Source organism: Lagopus muta, chromosome 2 (assembly GCF_023343835.1).
Source record: "Lagopus muta isolate bLagMut1 chromosome 2, bLagMut1 primary, whole genome shotgun sequence".
In the NCBI taxonomy this organism is placed as follows: domain Eukaryota; kingdom Metazoa; phylum Chordata; class Aves; order Galliformes; family Phasianidae; genus Lagopus; species Lagopus muta.
Genome location: NC_064434.1, coordinates 106,581,316 through 106,604,956, shown reverse-complemented (window position 1 = coordinate 106,604,956; position 23,641 = coordinate 106,581,316). Strand labels below are relative to the sequence as shown.

General features: G+C 45.9%; 3 protein-coding genes across 5 annotated transcripts; 1 reads left to right on the top strand and 2 right to left on the bottom strand.

Moving 5' to 3' along the window:
- Positions 1 to 8,018, top strand: GPR75 (G protein-coupled receptor 75). Of its 2 annotated transcripts, XR_007375499.1 has the most exons (3): positions 1 to 2,904; positions 4,664 to 4,792; positions 7,907 to 8,018. XR_007375499.1 is itself a non-coding variant. In XM_048938049.1 (1 exon), exon 1 carries the CDS (start codon positions 19 to 21, stop codon positions 1,627 to 1,629), a length of 1,611 nt encoding a protein of 536 aa, XP_048794006.1. In that variant the 5' UTR covers positions 1 to 18; the 3' UTR covers positions 1,630 to 3,164. The 2 variants fall into 2 exon arrangements, 1 of the variants encoding a protein (XP_048794006.1); XM_048938049.1 differs by lacking the exons at positions 4,664 to 4,792; positions 7,907 to 8,018 and having other exon boundaries at positions 1 to 3,164.
- On the bottom strand, positions 4,849 to 8,405 carry LOC125690080 (toll-like receptor 2). 2 transcript variants are annotated; one of them, XM_048938041.1, is made up of 2 exons: positions 8,386 to 8,405; positions 4,849 to 7,467 (listed from the first exon to the last, which is right to left on the bottom strand). In XM_048938041.1, the coding sequence occupies exons 1-2, from the start codon at positions 8,388 to 8,390 to the stop codon at positions 4,860 to 4,862; spliced, it is 2,613 nt and encodes an 870-aa protein (XP_048793998.1). In that variant the 5' UTR covers positions 8,391 to 8,405; the 3' UTR covers positions 4,849 to 4,859. The 2 variants fall into 2 exon arrangements, with proteins under 2 accessions (XP_048793998.1, XP_048793997.1); XM_048938040.1 differs by lacking the exon at positions 8,386 to 8,405 and adding an exon at positions 7,901 to 8,004.
- Positions 8,406 to 13,626: 5,221 nt separating this feature from the next.
- On the bottom strand, positions 13,627 to 23,633 carry ERLEC1 (endoplasmic reticulum lectin 1). The gene is made up of 14 exons (XM_048938051.1): positions 23,434 to 23,633; positions 23,258 to 23,362; positions 23,095 to 23,175; positions 22,173 to 22,250; positions 21,995 to 22,058; positions 20,489 to 20,529; positions 19,551 to 19,774; positions 17,980 to 18,109; positions 17,160 to 17,321; positions 15,745 to 15,804; positions 15,149 to 15,273; positions 14,704 to 14,781; positions 14,414 to 14,489; positions 13,627 to 13,924 (listed from the first exon to the last, which is right to left on the bottom strand). The coding sequence occupies exons 1-14, from the start codon at positions 23,569 to 23,571 to the stop codon at positions 13,853 to 13,855; spliced, it is 1,434 nt and encodes a 477-aa protein (XP_048794008.1). The 5' UTR covers positions 23,572 to 23,633; the 3' UTR covers positions 13,627 to 13,852.
- Positions 23,634 to 23,641: the final 8 nt, after the last annotated feature.

Here is a 23,641-nt window from a genome sequence, read left to right as displayed (position 1 = left end):
CCGAGGCGGCGGGCGGAGATGAACGCGTCGGGGCGGCTGCCGGCGGGGGGCGAGGAGGAGCCCCCCTCCGCCGCGCTGCTGCCGCTGGGCGGGAACGGCAGCGCCGCCGCGGGGCTGCGGGAGGGCACCCACACCGCCACCCTGGCGGCCTGCGCCTCGCTGCTGGCCCTCGTCTTCTGCCTGGGCTCCTACGGCAACCTCATCGTCTTCTTGTCCTTCTTCGACCCGGCCCTCAGGAAATTCAGGACCAACTTCGACTTCATGATCCTCAACCTCTCCTTCTGCGACCTGTTCATCTGCGGGGTGGCCGCCCCCATGTTCGCCTTCGTCCTCTTCTTCGACCCGGCCCGAGGCGTGCCGGCCGCCTTCTGCTTCGCCTTCCACCTCACCAGCTCCGGCTTCATCATCATGTCTCTGAAGACGGTGGCGGTGATCGCCCTGCACCGCCTGCGCATGGTGCTGGGCAAGCAGCCGCACCGCGCCGCGCCATTCCCCTGCACGCTGCTGCTCGCCGCACTGCTCTGGGCCGCCAGCTTCACCCTGGCCACCATGGCCACCTTGAGAACCCGTGGCTCCCGGCTCTGCCTGCCCATGTCCAGCTTCGCCCGCGGGGATGGGAAGGTCATCCTTTACCTCTACGTCACCGACTTCATCTGCTGCGTGGCCGTGGTGTCCGTCTCCTACGTCATGATCGCCCAGGCCCTGCGGAGGAACGCGCAGGTGAGGAAGTGCCCGCCTGCGGTGGCCGTGGGCGCCTCTGGACCCCAGCCCTTTGTGGGGCCGCCGGCCGCCGGGGCCGGGCAGAACGCCTTGCCCACCCTGTACAGGAACCGGGGCTCCAGCAAGCCGCAGCACGGCCAGGCTCACAGCTACGCCATGCATCTGGGCCAGCCGTCAGCCACTGGCCGGCTGCAGCTCATGCCGGCCGTCAACCTGTCCGCAGCCAAAGACTCCAGGGCGGTGGTGACGTGTGTTGTCATCGTGCTCTCCGTCTTGGTGTGCTGCCTGCCCCTGGGTATCTCTTTGGTGCAGGACATGCTGTCCGGCAGCGGCAGCTTTGTGCTCTATCAGTTTGAGCTGTGTGGATTTACCCTCATTTTTTTCAAATCTGGGTTAAACCCTTTTATATATTCCCGCAACAGCGCCGGACTTCGGAGACGAGCCCTGTGGTGCCTGCAGTACCTATCCCTTGTCTTTTTCTGCTGCAAGCAGAAGACGAGGCTTCGAGCCATGGGCAAAGGCAGCCTGGAAGTCAACAGGAACAAGTCATCCCACCATGAGACCAATTCAGCGTACGTGTTGTCTCCTAAGCCTCAGAAAAAGTTTGTGGATCAAGCTTGCGGTCCCAGTCATTCCAAGGAGAGTGTGCTGAGTCCCAAGGCATCCTACGGACATCAGCACTATGGGCAGAGCAGCTCAACCCCCATGAACACTCGCATCGAGCCCTATTACAGTATCTACAACAGCAGCCCTTCCCAGGAGGCGAGCACCCCAAATAGCTTGCAGCCGGTGAACTCGACTTTTGGCTTCACCAAATCCTACATTGCCATGCACTACCACACCACCACCGACCTGGTGCAAGACTGTGGCAGCGCTTCGACCAAGCCGATACCCGTACCCTCAGTGTAACCTTGGGAAAGCAGGTCTGATCTAGCTCATTTAGGGGATGCCCATCACTGTTGGAGTTCTAAACTCAATGGTATTGCTGTACTGCTCCCAGCTTAAAAAAACCAAAACAGTAGTGTTAACATCCGGCTACATGCATTTGAAGTGAATACTAGAAAATTACTTCTGTGGCTTTTTCTTGAATTTCTCTGTCAAATCAGAAAGGGCAACATTTTAGGCTTGGATTTCGAATTGTTACTCGATGACATGTGTTTGATTACATTTTGAGGCAAAATATCTCAGAGAACAATCTGAGGCTGCGCCAGGAGTGTTGTCTGTTGAAGTGCATACTTGCCATATTTTCAGGAAGGCAGAGTTGGGAGGATGCTTGGTAATGCTCTGGTTTAAATTTCCATTTGCTGAAGGTCACAAGGATTGGTGGTGTTTTGATGTAGCAAGTGTCAGCAGCACCGAAATCTCTGTGAATTTCAGCTTCCTGGAGCAAGAGGGTTTGACAGACAGTGATGTATTGCCACCGGGAGGGGACTGGGGAGAAGAGTTGTGGTGCCATAATGAACCTCTGAAGTATACGTATTGATTTCCACTGTACATTTATTGTAAGGATTGGTGCCATTGTATATCCCAAAATAATGCATTCAGCCAAGTGCTTTTCGTCTGATAGAAATAACTGCCCAGTATGAATTAGAGGTCTTATTTGAGGATAGGGCTGAATATTGCAGTATTGCAGTACTGCCTCCTGTGTCACCTCTGGAATATTCTAATCTGTTCTGGTGTTGCTGGTAGCTCTTTGTGTGTGGTTTTATTTAAGAGTGGGAAGTAGAGAAGTTTGGCCGAGACATTGCTGAGAGCTATGAACAACTTTTAGAGCAAGAGTTCCAAGCTGTTGGAGGAGCCAGGCCACTACAAGGCTTTGACCTCGTCCTGCGATGTCAGTTTGATTTAAAGTTTAATATGTCTACTGATACTCTTTATCTGGTGGTTCACACTGTGAGCAAACAACTGAAGTATTTTTTACAAATCCACCCACTGGTGTCGTGCAGTGTGTTGTGGGACCTCCTTGTCAACTGGAATCATCTGCAGGCCTTTAAATTCCGGACAGTCACTGCTTTGAGCGGACAGATCTTTTCCAAGCAAGCAGTCGCCCCTCAGCTGCTGTTGGCTTCAGGAGAGCTGTGGTATCTCCAGAGCCAAGAGTTCTGGTGCCAGTGGTGGGAGAATGGCAGCCCTTCAACAAAATGGTCGCGATGGGAAGATGAACCGTTCGCCTCATTGCTGCATGTGAGTCGTCGTTGGTTTGGGCTGTTTGTTAACCCAGCTGTTTTCAGGATTTTCCTGGAAGGCTGTTAGTTTGTGAACACTGCTCTTTGTTTAGCACTCGGAATTTTAGTTCACTTTGAATAATTCAGTGCGGCTTTATTGCAATAAAATGAACGCAGACAACTTTCTAATACCAGTGTAAAATGGAAATGATTTCAGTAAGTTTTCCCCCTGCCCAGACGTGGTTCTTACTAACGTAATTACAAAAGGTGTTTAAAAGATGCGTTGTTTGCTTTTTTCTCTCTTTGTATTTCTCTGAATTTGGAGGTAAAAATACATGGGATTTTGACCATCTCATATTGCAGAATGTAGGGCAGGGCCTGGGATGGACCTTGTGGGGGTTTAAGGTAGACACTAAGACTGGTTTGGACATGAAGCGTGGAACGTGAAGCTTTTGAGTCTGCTGTATGTATGCACACTTCCATACCATGCGTTTGTCTTGGGTCTCCTGAACTTCATCCCACGACAGGAGATGAACTCCTTCTTGCCTTATTCACAAAAGGAGTTCACTGAAGTGATTTGCATTGAATGTTCATGTGGGAGTAAAGAGGAGAGGGTACAGCTTTGGGACAGAGGGAGCTTTTAATTCCTTTATGTGAAATGTAATTAAGGCAAAGGAAATTAAGTCCCTTTCAAGCACCTTGTGTTACTGTTCTGCTTAACCCCTGGTGCCAGCCGTGCTCCTAAAGCAGCCGATGTGTTCATATGTCTGTGATAGGCAAGTATAACAACTTCATTCAAGCAATATCTGATTTAAGGTTTTGATTCCATTTAATAACTGTCTTTTTGGAGGAGGTTTATGGATGTAGTAAATAGAAGAGTGATTTCATTTTGAAAATACATAGCCACAATTTCTTCCAAGCACAATTTAAACTGAAGTAATCAGTTGTACAACGAAAATGACTTCCTGTAGACTCTGCTGTGGTATATCTAGTCTTTTCTTTTCTTTAGCCCACTTGGACTATCAGAACCAGCCAAGTAAAGATCAGTGGTTTGGGTTTGCTCATCTTACAAACGAGTCCAGATTGTGCTGCACCAAATGATCTGTTCCCAGCTGATAGTTCTTTCCTGCCAGGACCTGTTTTTCTCGCTTGAATGTGGAATGTGTTAGATAGCTGATCATTCTTTTATTTTTTCATACAATGTAAGTAAGTAGCGTTAGGTGATGGTGGTGACTAGGCAGAGGTAGCACCGAAATGATGTGAAGTGGATTAGGCTGATTGTGTCAAGTGAAATTTTCTTAAACCTATTATTATGATATTATTATACAGAATTTTCTTGCCTGTTCTTCAGAGGTTTGTGGTAACAGCATTTAGATAAAACACCAATTATTTAACAGTACAGGCTGGCGTACTCTGCTAGCTTGTTCTTGGTTGTCTGGTTCTAATGTTGGCCTGCAGTTTTGAAAGATTTGTAAGTCTGTTCTCTTCCACCACGTACCCAAGTGAGGCAGCACCATGGATTTGCATTTGCATCTCTCAGGTGGCTACACTGACTTCAATCTTTTTGTGCCAAACCACAGGAGGAAATTTTTACCTGTGTACTATTACAGCTTGTGTTTTTCTTGACTGTAACCCCGGTGCATTCTCTCTGAAGCTGTACTAGATTTAAGAATCTGAAGCACGTTGTATTTGAATGACACTACTTTTCATTATTACTGCAGTAATCTCCAAAAGGTAGTTAGGATCTGCAGTGTGACTCAAGCTGTTCTTCCTTTCAGGTGCCAACCACAACATTTTAAGAAATGCTAGTAATAGCTGAAGAAAATCAAGCGCCCAGAAATGAAAGGCTGTTCAGCAGGGCTCGGGTATCAGCCCTCTGGATAACAACACAGCAGGCTTTGCAGAAGGTAATCATGGAAACACTTTTATTTGACTGCTGACTTTCCAGGCACAGTCTGTGTAAGTCCTCATCTCTCATTCCATCTCAATCATATCCTCATTGGGTCCATTTTCCGCTCTCACCAGCGGTTCGTTTGTTGTTTTTAGCACAGCTGCCAGCTGATGCCAGAAAATCCTCTGTTTGTGTTCTTCGGGGCTCCACTTTAAGTAGGTTTTTCTTTTCAGCAGCTTTCTGAGTTTGCTGAACTTCTGAGGCACGCTGTTGGGCGGGAGGTCTTCCAGCACGATCATAATGAGGGAGTCCTGATTTTCATCCAGGACCCGATGTTCAGCAAAATACAGTTCATACTGACACCAGCAGCTATTTACGAAACTGGGAGAGAGAACAAAAAGGACTTTATGGCTGTTCTCTATGCAGTAAAAAATGTTGCCAAGTACAGGATGCCCTGGTTTGAAGTCTCTTTCGTGATAACATATCTTGAATCCGTCAGTTTCCAGTTTTTTCAGTAGATTCTCTTTTGTCCAGTCTGCATCATGCTCGCTGTATGAAATGAAGGCATCGAAGGGCTTGTTTTCTGGCCTCTTCTTGTACTGCTTCCTCTTTGCCATACACCAGTACCAGCCCATTCTCACATACCACAGCCCATCAAAGCGCCAACATAAGCCAGTTAGCACCAGAACAACCAGGATGGCCACAGAGGCTGTAATGGCCATCTGAATGCCCAGGGAGCAGTGCAGAAGTGTGAGATTACTGCTCTTCACCAGCGAGCCCCGCCTGTCCGGTGGGAAGCTGCACCTGAGATCATCTTTGCCATTTATCTGCAAATGTGGGTTATGGATGTAGACGTTTACAAACCAGTACAGGTCACAGTTACAAAAGAAATGTCTGCCTTGAACAGTCAGAACACTCAGACTCGTTAGCTGTCCAAAAGTATCCTGCACAATGGTAGTGATGGCGTTGTCGCTGATGTCCAGCTCCTGCAGAGAAGCTGGGAGGGAGCCGCGCTGCAGGAAGGAGATCTTATTCCCTGATAAATTGAAATGCTTCAGCATCGGGAGAGCTCGCCCAAAGTGGTCGGGGAGTTCTGAAATCAGGTTGTGACTGCTGTCCAGGTTAGTGAGTGCAGAAAGTTGGCTGGCGGGTTCCAGTCTGGTTATGAGGTTTCCAGAGACGTTAAGCGATTCGAGGTTCTCTAGGGCTTCGGTTAATGCCAGCACCTTCAACTTGTTTTTACTAATATCACATGTTGTTAAAGTCGACGGGAAGTATTCAGGATGCATATCTGTAATTTTATTGTTTTGAATGTTAAATACGGTTAAGTTGGAGAGAGATTTAAAGCTGGGGGGTATCACCTTAATATCGCTGTTGCTTATGTCGAGGTGCTGCAGAGAGATTGGTAAGTCAGGAAGCATGGAAATGCGATTGCTGCTGAGATCCAGAAATAGCAGTTGTTGCATTCTGTTGGCAAACCATTCTGGAAGTTCTACAATGGAGCAGTTGGACACTTTCAGGTGCTTCACTCTCTCTGGAAGGCTTTCGATGGGTGTACCAGCCTGGTTTCTGACAAAGGAAATGGCACTGATATGTACAGTTCCAGGGGGAGGCCTTGTGGCTGCGCTGGGGCTGTCTGGACGTACGGTGTATATGAGCTGATTTCCTTGAACATACAGACGTTCCAGTTTAGATAACTTTTTAGCAAAATTTGCAGGTATTGTACTGATGTTTGTGAAGGACAAATCGATGACCTTGATGGTTGGAGGGAGACACATCGTTTCCAACCTGTTTATGGGATTGTTGCTGATATTTAGAAATGAAAAGTTGCTGAATGGGAAGCGACAGATTGCTTCAACGTCTATGTTGTTAATTGTTATTTTGTTGTAGCTTGCATCAACGGACCGTATGTCTTTCATTGGCAAAAACAGGACGAACAGAGATAGAAGATCCATTTCCAGGTCGCTGTGACTAATGTTAAACTCCAAAACAGCACCCAGCTTAGCTTGGCAGAGGTCTGCATCCAGTTTTGCTTCCAGCTCTTCATTAGACAGTTTGGTCCTTGATAGGTCAAGCAACCCATTGATTGGTGCTCCACACACGTCAGGCCTCAGCGTGGCTGCTGGAGGGGAGGTTGTATTTTCCTCTGCTCTTCTTCGTCTGAACCTTGGGCTAACATCTCCTGGATTGGATGGATCTTCCAAATGTGGCAGCAGTTCAGCTGGTGTAGGAGGCTCCAGAGCAGCCTCTGCTGATTTTTGAAAATACATATAGGTCTGTGAAGGTCCTGAGGCCCCACTGGTTGGTATGAGTTTCAGGTGAGGTGCAAGATCAGATACCAGAAGATTCTCATCATTAAATGATAAATCCACAGAAACAAGGCTGAGCAGGTTCTCAAATGCACCGAGTTCAATGTCCTTAATGTGATTGTAGGAAAGGTCCAAAGCTTCCAGTACATCAAAACCTTCAAAGTCTCTTTTGGTTATTTTTTCAATTGCATTATGTGAGAAGTTGAGAGCTCTTGCTGTTTTGGGAGCTTGTGCTTCTGATACAGAAGTGAGGTTGAAGTAAGAGTAGTTATAAAATGGGAAGGAAGACATTGGAGATGTTCTCTGAGTTAGGAATCCATTGGCTCTACTGAATAAGAAAGAAATGAAGTAGAAATAAAGACTTCCAATAAGGGTCCTCATCCTAGAGAAAAGAAATGTAAAATCCATCATTATACTATGCTCTACATTGCATAAATGAGTATCCTTTAAATATGTTAAATTATCCTACTTTATGGGCAAGCACATAAATTGCTTCACTAGTCACATCTGAATCCCTTGTTATCCACACAAAAACGTGTCCTGCTTCATTATTTTGTTCAAGAGGCAGGACTAGAAGAGGTGTCAGAAGGATCTGAAGTACAGCACTGTGCATTTCAGATCACTGTAGCGAATGTGAGTGTTTGCTGCTGTAAAATAACCTTTTCCCCTCCCCAGGCAGGTTGTAAGCGGCCTTCTCAGCAACAGCTTCCCGTTGTGCAATCTGAATTGCGCTTTCCTAAATGCTGTTTGCAGGTTTCGCGCTTCTCATCCTGACTCACAACTGAATTTACCACTGAACATTGATTTAATCTTACCTGCAGGAAGAAGAAAAAGAGAGAACTGGCTCCGAAGATGAAATGGGTGGATTTGGATGTGGCATCCTGCACCAGGAGAGGTCACTGCCTGCTGACCCACTCATCTCTGAAGACTTCCCTGAGCCTGGTAAGGTCGCCGCTCGGCTCCTCTCCTGCCCCACGTCTTTCTTGGAGTTTGCTCACACTGGTTCATGCGCTTCCATGTCTTCTATTTGTTATGTGGAAATGTGCACCATTAGCAGAGTGATCGAGCCTTATCATAGCCCCTTTTAGCCGACATCACAGCTACCAGGCCAGGATCCTCACATTTGACTGAGAAGAAAAAAGCAGGGGGAAGGCAAAGCCCTTCCAGGTATGTCCTCAGTCCTGAACAGCCCCAAACCAGAACCAGGATCAGCCCCACTAAACACCCCACAGCAGTAAGCCACCCCCAAGATGTCAAAGCCTTGCACAGCACCTACAGATGAGAGACAGTTAGAGCCTACCTCATGTTTCTAGTGCCCACTCTCCTCACAGCCCTGCTGCAGCCTCCAGAACTGCCCGGTCCCACTGCTGCTTTTGTAGTGCTGCCAGTGGGGTGGCACAGGCTGTGGGGTGAGTGTGGCAGGGTTCTCCTTCTCACAGCAAGAAACCTTCCTGCCAATGGGAGCCCATTGCTTCTGGGGGAAATGGGGCGTGAGAGCTGCTTGATTTAAGGTTTAGAGGTCGCTCTCAACGACCTGCTCCCAAGGTATTCTCTGGGATTTTTGCTGCCGTGCTGCAGTTATGATAAAGATAGAAAGGAGAACCAAGAGAATACTCTGTAATGGATGTCCCACTGTACTGTTCTCAGCCTTTCTGGAGGGGGAAGAAAAAACAAGTGTCATTGGACTTACATTTGGAAATGGGAGAGCTGGTCACGCTGCTGCTGGAAGCCTCGCTTCTGTCTGAGCAGGGAAAAGAACAGGAGATTTTCTTCTTGTCTGTAGTGCTGCCTTTAAAGATGTGCTCTGCTTACAGCTCGCTCAGGTTCAGGATGTTGGTGGAGTCAACAGATTGCACAAGGCACTGAGTGCTGTCATTTGCTCTGCTTCTTCTAAAAAAACCTAATGATGTTTCCACTCTTTTGTAACCATCAGTGACTGGAAATTCTTATGATAGCCCTGAGGCTCCCTGTCTGGACCTGAGGGACCGGAAAACCCCAGGGTTGTTTGCATCCCCTTTCTAATCAGACCAGCACTTTCCTCCCCAGCCAGACTGTGGGAATTGCCCTGAAGCCGTGCCTTGCCCAAACAGATCCCTCCCTGCTTTAGCAGGAGACAGGAAATCAAGAGCGTTTTGGATGTCAGAACTGAACCTGCAGTGACCCCCTGTAGGTAGCTGTGTCTCCCTGGTGAGCCTTCCTTCCTTGACCAGAAAGGAGCCACTCAATTCTTGAAACTCACTCTGTAGCCCCCTCCTTTGAGAAGATGGACCAGCTGTGTTCCAGCACAGGACTGTTTTGGGGATTGTGGAGGAACAGCAGCACACAAGAAAGCCCTGTGTGAGTGATGAGGCAAAATGCAAGTGTGGCCGAAGGCAGAACTGAGGCAGATTTGGGGAGTCCAAGTATTAGTGTTGTAATGTTAATGTTAAAATAATACCCCGTGTTTCTGTACTTGAGAAAACTGTTTCCAAGCCTGATTGTCTTATTTTGACCCTTGAGCTAGGTGAGACTTTGCAGGGGCTGTTTTGCCTCACACATTGAGCCACTGCATCCTTTCAGCTGTATCTAGCTGTGCTGGTGTCTTACATAAATAATCTCTCTGCTTCTTGTTTCAGTCATGCAGATAATTATTTGTGAGTTTGAATGGCAGTTAGGAATTAGCTCTAAAAGGAATCCCTATTGTCTGAAGGCTCAGGGCTGCTGTGTTTGAGCACTCTTTGAGTAGAGATGGAAGATCATTCATCATATGACTCTTACTTTCTACATAAAATTCCAATCCCATTTCCTGATGGCTTTTTAGCAGGTCCTAGCAGGAAGTGAGTGACTCTGTGCTACATGGGTTGGGTTTTGTAGGAGTTCACCAGTTTCTGACTCATAAGTGAGTTTGAAGCATTCCTGTACTGATAAGCTGGGGAGAGGGGAACGTCATTAGGTGCTTATTGCTGATGATCTTTTTTTGTGTGGATGGATCTAGTATTCTGGGGCATAAAACAGTTCATTCTTTGAGCTCTTCTCATTGAAATAAATACCTTCAATAAGCGGCATGCTTCACTTTCACAGATCTACTTTCCTTTGATGTAATTCCCTTTGACTAATTGCAGATTACGTAGGTGCAATTACTGCTGTCTGCTGTTTGAGTTATTTTCCACGCTGGTGATTCTTAAATGAGGAAGGAAACAAATGCCTCTCAGGCTGAGGTGCAAACCTGCATACCATCACAGGCATAAACCTAAGCAGGTCGGCCCCTGAACCCAGAGAGCTCCAGTTCCACTTTGTGCTTTCTGCACACCCAAGGAAGCTCATTTTCCCCTCTTTTTGGTTCTGAGAGGCTTCCACATCCTAGGGCCTGCTTAGTAGAGCATTGAAGAAGGAGCTTTTCTTCCAGATTCAAATGTATGAGAACGTAAGCTTATGTTGGGATTAATTACTTCCAGCAGTATCAACTTGTGATCTGTTGTGCTCTTTGGTTTTTGGTGCACATCTGTCCTCCTCCTCCTCCCACACTGGTTCTTTCCCAACTCAGCTGTTAGCAGGGGAGATACAGGACAGTGTAAAAAAGAAAAGTGTTCCTCATCTCTGAGTTTGAATCAGGTCCTTCCTGAAGGACTTGTAAGGAAACCTGCGCTGTCTGCTGGGCTTTCCCTGTCGTGTGGGAGGTGTTGCACCACACAGTAGTTCTTTTCTAACTAAGTAACTTTTTTCACTAAGGACAGGGTGAAGAAATTCTCATGACTTGAAAAAAAATATTTGTTTTCTGTGAGCACAGGAAAAACCTGCAGTGCAGCACTGCTCCTGCTGGGCCTGGAGCAGATGGTGTCAGGACCCTCTGCTGACCTTTACTGGCAAAGGTAAATGACGTGCACAACCCAGGTCAAAAGCAGTTAATTTAGGTGCTGGCCTGTCACCCAGTTCCTGTCACAATAAATAATTGGTTGGAGAGATAATCAGTGGTAGTCTGTGGTGGCTGGACAGAACGAGCTGCCTGGGAGAGGAGATGTCCTGACAGAGGAATGTGAGACCAACATGCAGCATGGATTTGGCTCTTAGTCTCTTGGAGGCAAAATGCCTCAGCTACCTGAGCTTTAGCTTAGTGCTTTACTTTTCATCTTTGTTATCCAGCCGTGCGCTTTGCTCATTGCTGGCAAAGCTTTTTCTTCCTGTAATAATAATTGGTTGTAAGTCTGGTGTTGCCTCAGGTACCGTTTTGGTGTTTGATGTTCAGTGAAGCCCTTGTTGTGTAATACAGAGTGCTAATGGCAAGAGCCAGAGGGTTGGATGTCATGGTGTTATGCTTGCAGGTGTGTTGGGTGCAGAGCAGGGATATGTGAGCACATTGCTTCCCTGCAAGGGATGGCAGAAGCTGAGGAATATGGAGAACTGGATTTTGTGGTTTTGGCAAAGGCACATAAATAGCAGCAGAACTTCATTGGTTTCAGTGGCATGCTGAGGTGCTGTGGCTGCTTAGTCACAGAGGCTGCACTTCCCCACTGTGCTGGGGACTTCTCTGCTATGAGGGGAAGTGGAATTCTTTAAATTCTGCAGGTATCTATCTTTATCTTCTCCTCTCATCTAATCTACCACAACAAACAGATGTGCAGATAGGTTTTAGTCTGTTGTGGTTTCTCCTCCCTTGAATATGACCTAACCCAATACATGCTGACGAGGTCTGACAGTGTCCCCACACATACAGCCTGCGGCTCGAGCACTCACTGCTTTGTGGTTCTGCACAGCACTGAGCCACAGTGATGCTGACTTTCCTAAAAGCAGGTAAATAGAGATGGAGCAGCCTCAATTCAGAGCTGCCATCAGGGGTCGCACAGTTCTGTCTCACACTTCCACCTGCAGCCTCAGTAAGAGTCAGCCGGCCCATTATCAAGACAGATTAGAGGAAGCTAAAGCTAAACACTGTATTTTCTTACTGTTATGTTGACCTGGGAGTACCCAAAGTAGTTTAAAGACGTTTTGGTTGCAGCTACTCACACTGCAGTTCCACCTTTGGCATCCATGCAGGCAGTATGGGAAGATGCTGCTGGAGCCTGCAGACTTTCTTCCCCTGTCTATCATCTGCGCTTTCTGAGACCACGTTCCTGAGCACACTGCACTGCCCACTTGCAGACACGAACTCGTTGAATCGCGTGTAAAGACAGCCTTCGGTCAGTAGGGGGCCCAGATTGCTAGCGGCTGTTCCGGATGCCCAGTGAGAGGATCGGGCTGTTCAGGCAAGTTAGAATACTTCAAGGAAACAAAGTTAAATATCTAAAGTTTGGTCTTTGCTTCTTATGCCTCTAGTTTTCTAAAAGCTGGCTTAATACGAGATTAAAATGTAAGGATGATTTTCCTCGTGCTTTAGGGAACATTACAAAATCTAGCTAAGTCAAGTCCTCTTCCCCTGTCCTAGCCATAACAGGACCGGGCAATCCAAAATTAGGACGTGAACAGGAAGAATGACTTTGCATCTAAATGGCCCATCATCGTGCTGCTGCTTTGTTCTCTTCTGCTGTGAAGAGAGTAAATTTAGTTGCTAGTTGCAACAGTGTCCCAGCTTTACTTGATACTCTGGATAGTACCAGACCAGCCACATGCCAGATGCTCAGCGGATTTCCGCTCGAGATCAGTTATGAAACTCCTACACTTTGCACAACTGTAGGAAAGAGGAAACCTGCAGCAGGCTGACAAACTAATGGCAATCCAGACACTGAGAACACACAATTGCTATGCACTGAAGTGTTGCCCAGCTTCTGTGCATCTCAGCATCATTGCACACCTTGCACAACTGCCAAGCTCATTATGGCAGAGCTCAATAGAAAGTATCTGAAAGCACTCAGTAAGTTCTTTCTCAGTTGGAACCTTGATTCTCAGCAGGATGGTGCACATGCCAAGTCTTACTGCAGGGCTGTGACCAAAGGACACACAAGTCATCTGGTGTGTTTATTGTGAACAAGGTCGGTTTGTGGTCACTCAAAACAAGTTAGGGATATGGCACTCAGGAAAAGCAGCAAAGGAACTTTCTGCCAGCCCTACAGTGTTCTCAAGGAAGGAAATCTTTAGGGGTATGCTGCATGACAGCTGCTGCAAAGCAATCTAGTATTATACCTCAGCTCCCCAAGCAGAACAGCAACTCTGGTACACGTCAGTAGGAATGGTCAGCAAAATAAATACATTAAGATGAACCCTGTGAAGTTAGTAATACCTACAAAGACAACAAAATAAATGGGACTTCAAAAGCAGCAGTGACAGCTGAACAGGGACAAAGTAAGTTAAGAGGCAAAAGGACTGTGATATTAATACAGGTTCCATCAGTCAAACTGAGGCAACATTTGCATTTGGACAAATGAAGTGCATTAGAACAACTAATTATTGCTGGGGTGCCTGCTGAAGGCTTCTGCAAGAAGTGCTGGTTTCCCTTTTCCCTTCTGTTGGCAGTTGAACCCCTCTCTTGAAGCCAGTCTGTGTCCATTTTGCCTTTTGAAAGGTGGTCATTTGTAACTCGATGATGATGACAATCGATGCAGAATGCCTCACACACCAGTCAAACAAGGAATGCAAGACAAGATTTTAATTGTTAAAAGTTTATCGATAACCTCTTATATACACATAATTATACACAAAGTGGTTCACGAGTCCCTCATCTCGGACAAATCTGCTGGTGAGGCTGGTTGGCTGAACACTTCTGTACTGGTCGCTCATCTCACAGGTACGGTGTGAATGTGGAAAAGGCCAGCTGGGATGCTGATGGGTATGGCTTTCTTCATGGACCGTGCTGCTCTTTAGCTGGGTACTGAAAGGAGCCCGTATTCATCTGCTGTATCCAAAATTTTACAGATGACAGGAGATTCCACCTTGAACACACGAGATCAAAATTGAAGTGTGAAAACATGAAATAACTGGGAAATAACTTTTACAAGAGGTTAATGGCAATCTTGGGGGTTGAGGTTGGGGGTTGCCTGAGGGGAGGAGGCGCAGCACATGTCGCATATTTAAGGTGCCCAGTGGTGACCAGATGGAGCAGCACCTGCATCAGATTTGCTAAGAACACTGAAATGACATCAGCATTTTTCAGTGCATTTGGAAATCCTGATGTGTCTTTCTGGACAGTGTCTATGTTCCCCTGCCAGGGGCAGGCTGCACTGCTAACCCTGCTTCAGATGGCAGCTGTCAAGTTTGTCACTTGAGCAGAAAAAGCTACCAAATCATACTCTGTGACTAATAAAAGCAGTCAATCAAGTCAGAACTGATCTCACACTTTCCATGAAGTGGAACATGTACCCTGAGATATCCTGCACTACGTGGCAGCTGATCTTTGGAAAGGCAAGAATGTGTTTACATACCCCAAGGATGTATTGGCAAGAATGAGGCTCTAGCATATATATGGTTACAGCATGAGGTGAATCAGACTCTTTGCATCTGAAAAAAAAGAAATGTTGCTGTTTTTAGCATTTAAGAAGCACAAAAATAAAATATATTTCCCTACTATCAGCATCATTTTTATCAAACCCAGCTAACAGTCACTGCTTTCTGAGCCTTGTGAAAGGCAGAAAGATACTACTTTCCTTTCTGGAAGAGAAAGCAGAAACACAAAACATCAGTTTACTAAAAAGAAAAAAAAAAGTTAACTTACTTCAATTTCACTGTCACCTGCCTTGGCTTGTCAGTTAAGTCACAAACATCTCCATTTCCATAGAAATGAGACACCATCCTGCCCAAAAGTTTGCAAACAGTAAACACAATTTTTATGCACAGAGCTCATTTGTTTAATATGGTATAATTTCAAATATTTAACTTCAATATGTATAACAAAGAAGTAAAATAATGTATTTCAGTATTACAGGAGCAAACAGTTGTTTACTATTGGAAGAATCTGCCTCATATCCAGTCTTGAATGATCTTTCTTGACATGGCATGATGATTAGGGGGAAAAAAATCAACATGCTTGTAACAGCTTAGCCATTAGTAAATATTCATGTGTGGCTGAAGTGGATGTTGGCATTTATTTCTCTCTGCCACACATATGAGAGGAACTCAGGAACTAACCAGAGCAGTAATCTCAGTGACTGTGACCATACCTAACTGTCTGTGTGCCATCTTCTTTAAGATAGTACGTTCTAGCAGCATTCTTTCTGGACCATTCAATGTGTTCCTCCTTGTTCCAGGTGCCCACGACCACAGAAGTCTTGCCACTTTCCTTGTCCTAAAAAAAGAAAGGCTGACAGTGATCTTGTACTGTAATTTTAGCAGTGAAGATGTCTTAATGAGTGGAGTGTCATCTCTAGAGCGAGTCTGCTCCCGTCCACATGCCACGTTCTTGCACTTGGGACGAGCCATGAAGGATGATGTTGTAGGGTCAAGGCTCAAGCTGATGGTCTCTTCAGAACAGCCATACAGGCCGTGTAAGCTGATAAACGTATTTCAATGACCAGAAGAGCATTTCCACAAGACAGACACCTTTTCAGCTTTCCTTATCACTGTGCTCTACCTGACACGGTATCTACGTCACCCTGCAGCACTGAGGATTGACGTTCTGAAATCCACGCTCTTAAACCCAAAATGCTGATCAGCCAAGAAAAGGATGCTGCTTTTTTCAGGCCAAATACGGGTCCTCCAGCCTCCCCATCGCACCCGCAGCCATCTAGCGGCAGAGCACAGAACTACGTGCACATACCTCATGATACTGATGAACGTACTTGCCGTAGCAGAATTCATACTTCCACCAGCCAACTCCCTAGGAGGGGTATAATTTCAGCATTAAACCAAAACAAAAGCCCCAAACAGCCACTCCCATTTCCCTCCTGACCCAAAACCACTGGTTATTTTAGCTGTAAAACTCCAAACCTATTAATCAGAAACAATGATTCCTGATTTGCATTGAAACAGAAACTCTTATTAGATTGACTGGCACAGTTAAGAGCTGGAATAGAGGAGTTCAAGCAAAGAGGACCTCAGTTTTATGAAAACTCATGAGAACAGCTGCAAAAGGACTAAATTCCTTAAACTACTTGTATCCCCTCTATTCATCTTTTCAAGAAATGTTTTCTCTTTCAAACAGCACAACCTCAGATGCCTTTTCTCTGTGGCTGTTTATGTTTTATCTGTTCTTTTCTGGCTTTCTCATTAACAAAATCAGCACAACTCTCATGATCTACTCTCATTTCACCATTTGTTCAGTTAAGTCAGTTTTCAACAGAAAAAACTGAAGACACCTTTCTAGCATAGAACTTAGTATACAAACCTTCCCTTTACTGATGCAATTATGTGCAAAAGAGTGCTGTTATAACATTAACTTGATGTGGCTTCTGTAAGTTATGCACTGGTTTTATTTAGATAATAGCAGAACTGTACCATTTCTTCAACTCTGCATTTAGCCCAGCACAACCAAGCAAGCATCACTTAATGAGGATCTACTTAAATACCTGAAAGTCAGGGAAATATTTGTGAACAGTAAGACTTCCAATTCTCTGCTCTCCATATCCCAATGGAAGCTATAGATGTATACCCCAAATATGCTTTTCTCTTCAAACACAGAATAGTCCTATACCTAGCACCACAGCAGCACTGCATACACAGAAATAACTGCAGTATTTGGGTGGGAGAGAGGACAGAAAACAGATAGGAGTGCTGGCTTTAAGGAAGGATTTGCCACAGCACAATGCAACACTGAGATGCTCTAGGCTGGACATAGCTAAGACAGCATATTTAGAGATCCAGGGCAAGAACTGTACAAAAATAGGTCTTGAATTTAGCACAGAAAAATACTTCTAGTTAAGGCTGAATGAAATATCCCAGAATCATACAATCACCAACATCAGAAAAGACCTCAAGACCATCCAGTCCAACCATCCACCTACCACCAGTACTTCCCCACTTAGTACAGCATCTACATGCTTCTTGAACACCACCACGGATGGTGACTCCACCACCACTCTGGGCAGCCCTCCTCTGTTATGAGGAAACAGTGTGGCCCCCTCACCTCTCACTGAGGGATTAATTTCACAGGGAAAAAAAATTTATACACACTTATAAAATAGTATGTACAATTAAGGAGGAGCTATTTGACTGTATTGAGCTTTTATTTCTTACCCCGTGGAAACAGTAGGAGCCACTGAGAAATTCCTTTATAAGTTGGTCGTCAGTCAGTTTGGAGATGAGGGTTGTTCCTACAGTTAATAGTTGATGGCTACCAATAGCAACAGGCTTATGAATGGAAGAAAACTTCTCTTCCTTTGTTGAAGGTGTCTCTTCCTGGAATTAAAGTACAAACAAATACAGTACATAGATTTAATACGGAATCATAGCATCACCAAGATTGGAAAAGGCCTCCAGGATCATCCAGCCCAACCACCCACCTACCACCAATATTCCCCCACTCAACCACATCCCCCAGAACAACATCTGAGCAGCTCTCCAACACCTTCAGGACAGTGACTCCACCAGCTCCCTGGGCAGCCCACTCCAGCAGCTGACCACTCCTGCACAGAAGAAATTGTTCCTATGTCCAACCTGAATCTCCCTTGGTGCAATACATGGCCCCTGTAGAATCATCTCAACTATGGGAAATTACTTATTACTTGTTACATGAGGAAAGCTGTGCAAAAAAGCATGAAAGCAGTGACAAAATGTACAGCTGAATTCCAAGTCTGGATCTTAGCAACTCTGCAAACTGCAGGCTAACAAGGCTACAGAAGTTTTCAGTCAGTTGCCCAAACTTAACTGATACGTTTTCCTTCCAATAAGCAAGCTACATAAATAAGCAACTAACTTATAGACTGTTCCACAGTCTGACATGGTCTCCTAATGTAGATTAAAACAACCTGTTCCAGTGAGCTGCATGTTATGTGTATTGTAACACAAACAGTAAACACTATCAAGCTTTAAAAACAAAACAAAACAAACCACCTACCTCTTTAGCTCTTCTAAAAGGCATCTTCATCATTTCTTGCTGTTTCTCCAGTTGTTCCAGAGTATGGGGTTTAAGTGGGGATCCAGGCAGAGATTGGCAAAAGATGTCATTCACAGGGGAAGCCCTAAACCTGTCCAAAGGATGTATGGATGTATCACTTAGTATGCTTTACAGACAAAACACGCTTTTCTCTATTCTTCCACATTTCTGACTGCCTTGGGGCAGTTATTTCCTTTCCTGCAGTTACATCATCACGGTTAAAGCCTCAATGTTCTCACAGTTACAAGTGATGTAAGTTCCTACAGAAATAAAGCATAGGGCATGCGTGTCTTTTTCCCCTGCATATAAGCCATTATTCCTCTAACATTCTTTCTAGCTATGCAGAAAGCAACTCATCTCAAGAAAGGAGAAGCAGCAGGATGAAGCAGGGTTACAGCTGTCTCCTTGCTTTACACAAGGCAAGGCATCGTTAAAAAAGAAAAAAAAAAAACCATTAAAAAAGTGAAATTGTAACCAAAGAAGTTCCAATGGATATTTGTCTGCTAAGTTATTGGAGCTGCATCACTGGTAAGACAATGATTGCCGTGTCTGAAGTACTGCTCAGAGGAGTCTCAGGGAACACTGCAGGAAAATGCCCTTCAAACAAGGTTGGTTTGTTTGCTGTGAGCTCTGCTGACACTGAGCAGCAATCCAAGCCTGCTATCTCCATCCATCTTTGCTGACTAAGATGATACAACTGGGAAATAGCCCTCGTATTTACTTTCAAGTGTTTCTTGCCAGTGGTCAGAAATCCTTCCACATCTGGCAGGGATTAGTGGCTGAAGACAGTATTCTTATCACATGGAAGAACAACTCAGTTCTGCTGATACATACAGTACAGATAGAGAACATAGGTGCAGCAGTAAGTGCATCAGACAGTGCACTAGTAACACATCCGTCCACGTGAAAAGAAGTAGTAACTGATGATTGGAAAATAACACAAACTGTGAACTGTTCATGTGCAAAATGAGTGACACAGCAGAAACAAAGACACTAAACCAAGACAAGCACAGGTGGGAACTCCCTAAGCTGAGAGAACTGGTAAAATAAGTCTTACTAAGGTTTAGCTGAAGACAATACTCTTGTTTTCTGAAGTTAAATACAGAAGTTGAAGTCTATGTGCACGTATACGGCACACATACAACGTGCAGTATCTGAATACCATGCAGGTGATCCCCAAAGAGCTTGGAATCATCAGCTAAGAGAAGAGATCGGATATTCTTAATCTGCCTGCAGCCTTCAGGCCCTGGTTTGTACTTCTCCAGAATGACAAGGTTAGAAACTTACCTGTTAAAAATGAAGTACTTTCCACCTGCTTCTCATATGGAGTCAACCAGCAGACTTCCAAAAAGCAAGTGTGACTCAGCTTAAGATGAAAGCTTTTAAGACTTGGCAAAGCTGTACTTGCCAAAATAAGTACATACAAGTGTCACAGCTGCATACCAGAAAGCACAGGTGGACAGAAGGCTGATATAAACGCATGCATGGCAGCTGATGCAAATTTGGAGTTAGCCACAATCTGAATACTGTACCTATATTTAGGATGGTTGCATAACAGAGGTGTCAATATAACCACCTCATATTCACAAGTTGTAACTTCTGCTACTGAAAGAATCTCATGTTTAGCTTCTGGATGACAGATGTACATGACTGTACTTGATCTGGGGAGGTTCTGTCTCAAGCTGCAGGGTGTGCCATTTCCCATTTCTACAGGATAGTATGGAGTCATCTGCCCTTCTATGTTTTTTGTGGGTATCTGTGTGAAAGAAAGCAGGAGTTAGGAATTGCAGTAAAACTCCTTTGATTCTTCTGAAACAGCAAACACTGAATTGCAGTGAACTGCAGAGTCAGCAAACCTGAATTGAAAGCCCTGCTTGGTGACTTGGTTTCACTGTAACATCCAAACACATTCTGGCTTACTGCCTCCAGCTCAGTGCTGCACAGATGCACTGCGCCATGTGTGGCCTGATAACAAGCCTGACTGCAAAGGCAGCTGCTTCCTGTGCACTGGTTGTCCAATGCTGCAGTTCTAAGAAAGCTTCCCAGCTGGGTGCAATGTTTTGGAACAGCTCCAAAGCCAGCTGCGTTCATCCTGCAGCCTCAAGATAAGGAGCAGTGAGCAGCTCTGCCAGAGTCAGCTCAGGTCTGAGTGCTGCCTTCACCTCAGTGCCAGGCCATGAAGAACCTGCAAGGGCCTGCTGCGAAGCCATCCAGCTTCAGTGCTACAGCCTTCAACACACCCAGCCTAGAGCATCCCACACCATCTGCTGGCTTGGCTAACAGAAAGTTAACAACACCTGGGAGTTTAATTGCACAGGCACTCGTTGGCTTCCAGTCACACAGCCACTCTATACCTCAGAAAGTTTCATTTTTCTATACTCATTTTGGTAGGGAACTACTTATACAATCTCATCACGTATGAACACCTCTACTATGATGGCAAGAGTTAAAATAGATGTTTTTCACTTGCCTCCTTTGTGCTTTCTTTTGGCTTTTCCTTCTCTTCTTGATCTAGGGAATAATTAAGAATGAGATAAGCATAAAAATCCGTGAACTCAAAATAAAGTGAACTCACACAGGAAGGTTTATACGCTCTGTCTATTTACTTGTACTTTGTTATTAAGCTGCCAACAGACAACTGTACCAACTTGCAGGTGCAGAAGAGGAAGAAAGGAAATAAAGAATGATTGGGGGTCCAGAGCAAGGACAACAAAACAGGAGTAAGCCTGGACTCCATTCAGAACAGATCAGCAAGAGGCAACACTGCTCTGCTGTTCCGAGTTTACTGCATCACACCTGTGGATTCAGCTCACAACACTTTGAGACACCATCTGTTTTATTGTGCAAGAGTAGTGTGAATTCCTGCATAGGAAGCATAGAAAGAATAAAATCTGCCACCCAAGCAGAGAAGACAGTCGATGTGTTAGAAGACATGACAACTTGTAGCATCATCACATGCAACCTCTCCACAAAATAATTCTTAAACTCAATTTAGACATCTCATAGAGCAGCTTCTAAAGAAAATTAGTTACCTCTGCACAGGATTAATGACAACACAGACACTAACTCACTAATAAGAAAAGCCAAACATCACAGCTTCTTCTCAGGACTAAGATCCATAACTGAAGATCTCAGGAATTTGAAGAATTGGGATTAATGGCTCTAGAACTCCCCCAGAATTAAGGCACTAAGATTAATTTTAGGAAGAAAGGTGGTGCTCACCTTTCATGTGCTAGCCTAGAATTAAAAATAATAAACTCTCTTGTTTCCATCAACTCTGCTGAATGATTAATTTGTCAATTTTTAGAGTTCTCTGAACAAATATACTCCGTATTTAAGGGGAGCAGATATTGCCAGGTGTGAACACAGAACTTTTGGCATCCACAAGAATTCCTGGGCAAAAATGCAAGCACTCAGAAAATTATTTTAGACTGTAATCTGACCTCAGGGCTCAGCTCCCTTATTTCTGAAAGTCTGTGGCAGAAACCCTAACAAACACTCTCTGATTCCAAGGATCATATCTACCTGCAAAGGCTCCAAGCGTGTGGGTTGGCATCCCATGTTTTATTACAGAACAGCTGAGCCCAACACATGCTACATGCTCTGCCCATTGCTCACAGCAGTTAAGACATCTTCCCACCCAAAAAGAAAGAGGGGCAATAGGTCACACATCAAACAGACTCATCTGTCACATATTGCTTCCATCTATTCTACCACGTATTTTCTTTCCCGACCCTTCCTATTGCCGATGGATGTAATTAATTAGACAGCATGGCAAACTGACAGGATGGATGACTTCAAGGTGCTGAAAAGGAATTCACTGAAAACAACACATCTTCAAAAAGACAGCCATCTGCAGAACTGTACTATTTTATTTTTTGCACTGGGAGTCAGTTTTTCTACAGTGTTTTTCTCAGATAATAGCAATTAAAAACAAAAGAGCTCGTGAGCATTAGTAAAATAACCTAAGACAAACCTGGTTCAGATAATGGGGTCTTCGTCATCATATTCCCGAGATAGTATTCTTGGATGTTTATTTTCTACAAGCAAAAGAAGCTTAAAAACGTTATCATTTTCCATACTTCTTCAAAGGAGCTCTGCATGCTCCCAGCAGTGAGAGGGAGGCTGGGAGCTCCAGATGGTAGGAAACTCACCTGCCCCGTTTCTTTTTCCTCGTGATACTGGCGGATGTGTTTTCCATGGCAGACCTCATAAGTCCAGTAAGATTCAATCTTAAAATGAAAAGCAAAAGAAGTGACATTCTGTCTAGACACGCTACTCCTAAAAAATAACATCTCCCCTCACGTTCTTGGCTTTCGCAGCAATGAAATGCAGGCCAAACTAGTGGATGAAAGCACCCTCAAAAATAACAGCAGAGTGAGCAGTCTCAGCGTTCCCTCAGCATTTTCTCAAGGTTCCAGATAAACAAAGGGACAAAGCTCCCTCAGCTTTCGCACAGATAAAGCAAAAACAAAAACAAACCCACAACAGGTGTGAAGACCGAGTTTACTGCAAAACCACTGGGGTGAGCAGAGGTGACTCAGCACCGAGCCGCTCAGGCAACTGTTTGTATGCATTGTATGTGTCATCCTGCTTGCCAGCTGGGCCTGACCCACTCTGTTCCTCAAGCACTCTGTGGGACCTTCTGTGGGTGCAACACCCGCACCTGGCTCACTGTGCTGCTCAGCACAGCCTGCTTGCTATCTGTTCTTCTTTCACAAGACATGAGCCTTGCCAATGGGATGGCAGAGCAGCGGAAAACGGCAGAGCCACAGAGCACGTGTGGTTTGAGCCTTCAGTGCTTCTTCGGGAACACCTGTCCTACAGCAACTGCGTGGGAAAGCTCACACGGCCGCTTTACTCCTGCAGATAAGCACTTAACAGCCACAGCTTCACACCGCTGTTAGAAGAGACGGGGGTACGAACACATCGGGCCTCTAGGTGGGAACTGAGCAATGAGATCAGGATAACAAAGCCGCAGCATCACGGAGAGCTGATTTTGGCGCAGGAATCCCGAGCCGCACCGCCGGCACGTCCCACACACCGCGCCCGAACGCGGCCCGGCGCCAAGCTCACCCTGTACGAACAGCTGCTCTGCTTAAACAGCGGCTCCAGCAGCTCTCCCGGCGCCGGGCCTCGGTAGTCCTTCTCTTCTTCCTACACGAGAGCGACCGTTTGGGTTCGTTACCCGAGAGCAGCGGCGGTGCCGCCCGCCCCGGCTCCGAGCACAGCCGCTCACCTCGGCGCCGCCCGCCGTCAGCGGCAGCACGCACTTGTAGCGCTCCTTGTCCGCCGTGGTCATCAGGATGTAGTTGTCCTCCCTGTACAGGACGCCCGTCGTGGGCTGCAAAAGGCAGCACGTTACTCGGGCCTTCCCAACGGGCCTTCCCTTCCCGCCCCGCAGCCCGCACGCACCAGGCTCAGCTCGGTGCCGGGCCAGTTCACCCGGAACGGGACGTCGTCGCTGAGCTGCGGGAGGGCGCGGCCGCCAGACGCCACTGCGGCCGCCAGCAGCAGCCCGCACAGCAGCGCCCGGGGCCGGCAGCGCCTCATGCCGCCCCGCGGCCCCGCAGCAGGCACCGGGACACGTCGGCTTCCGAGCGGGGCGGAGCTGCAGCCGCGT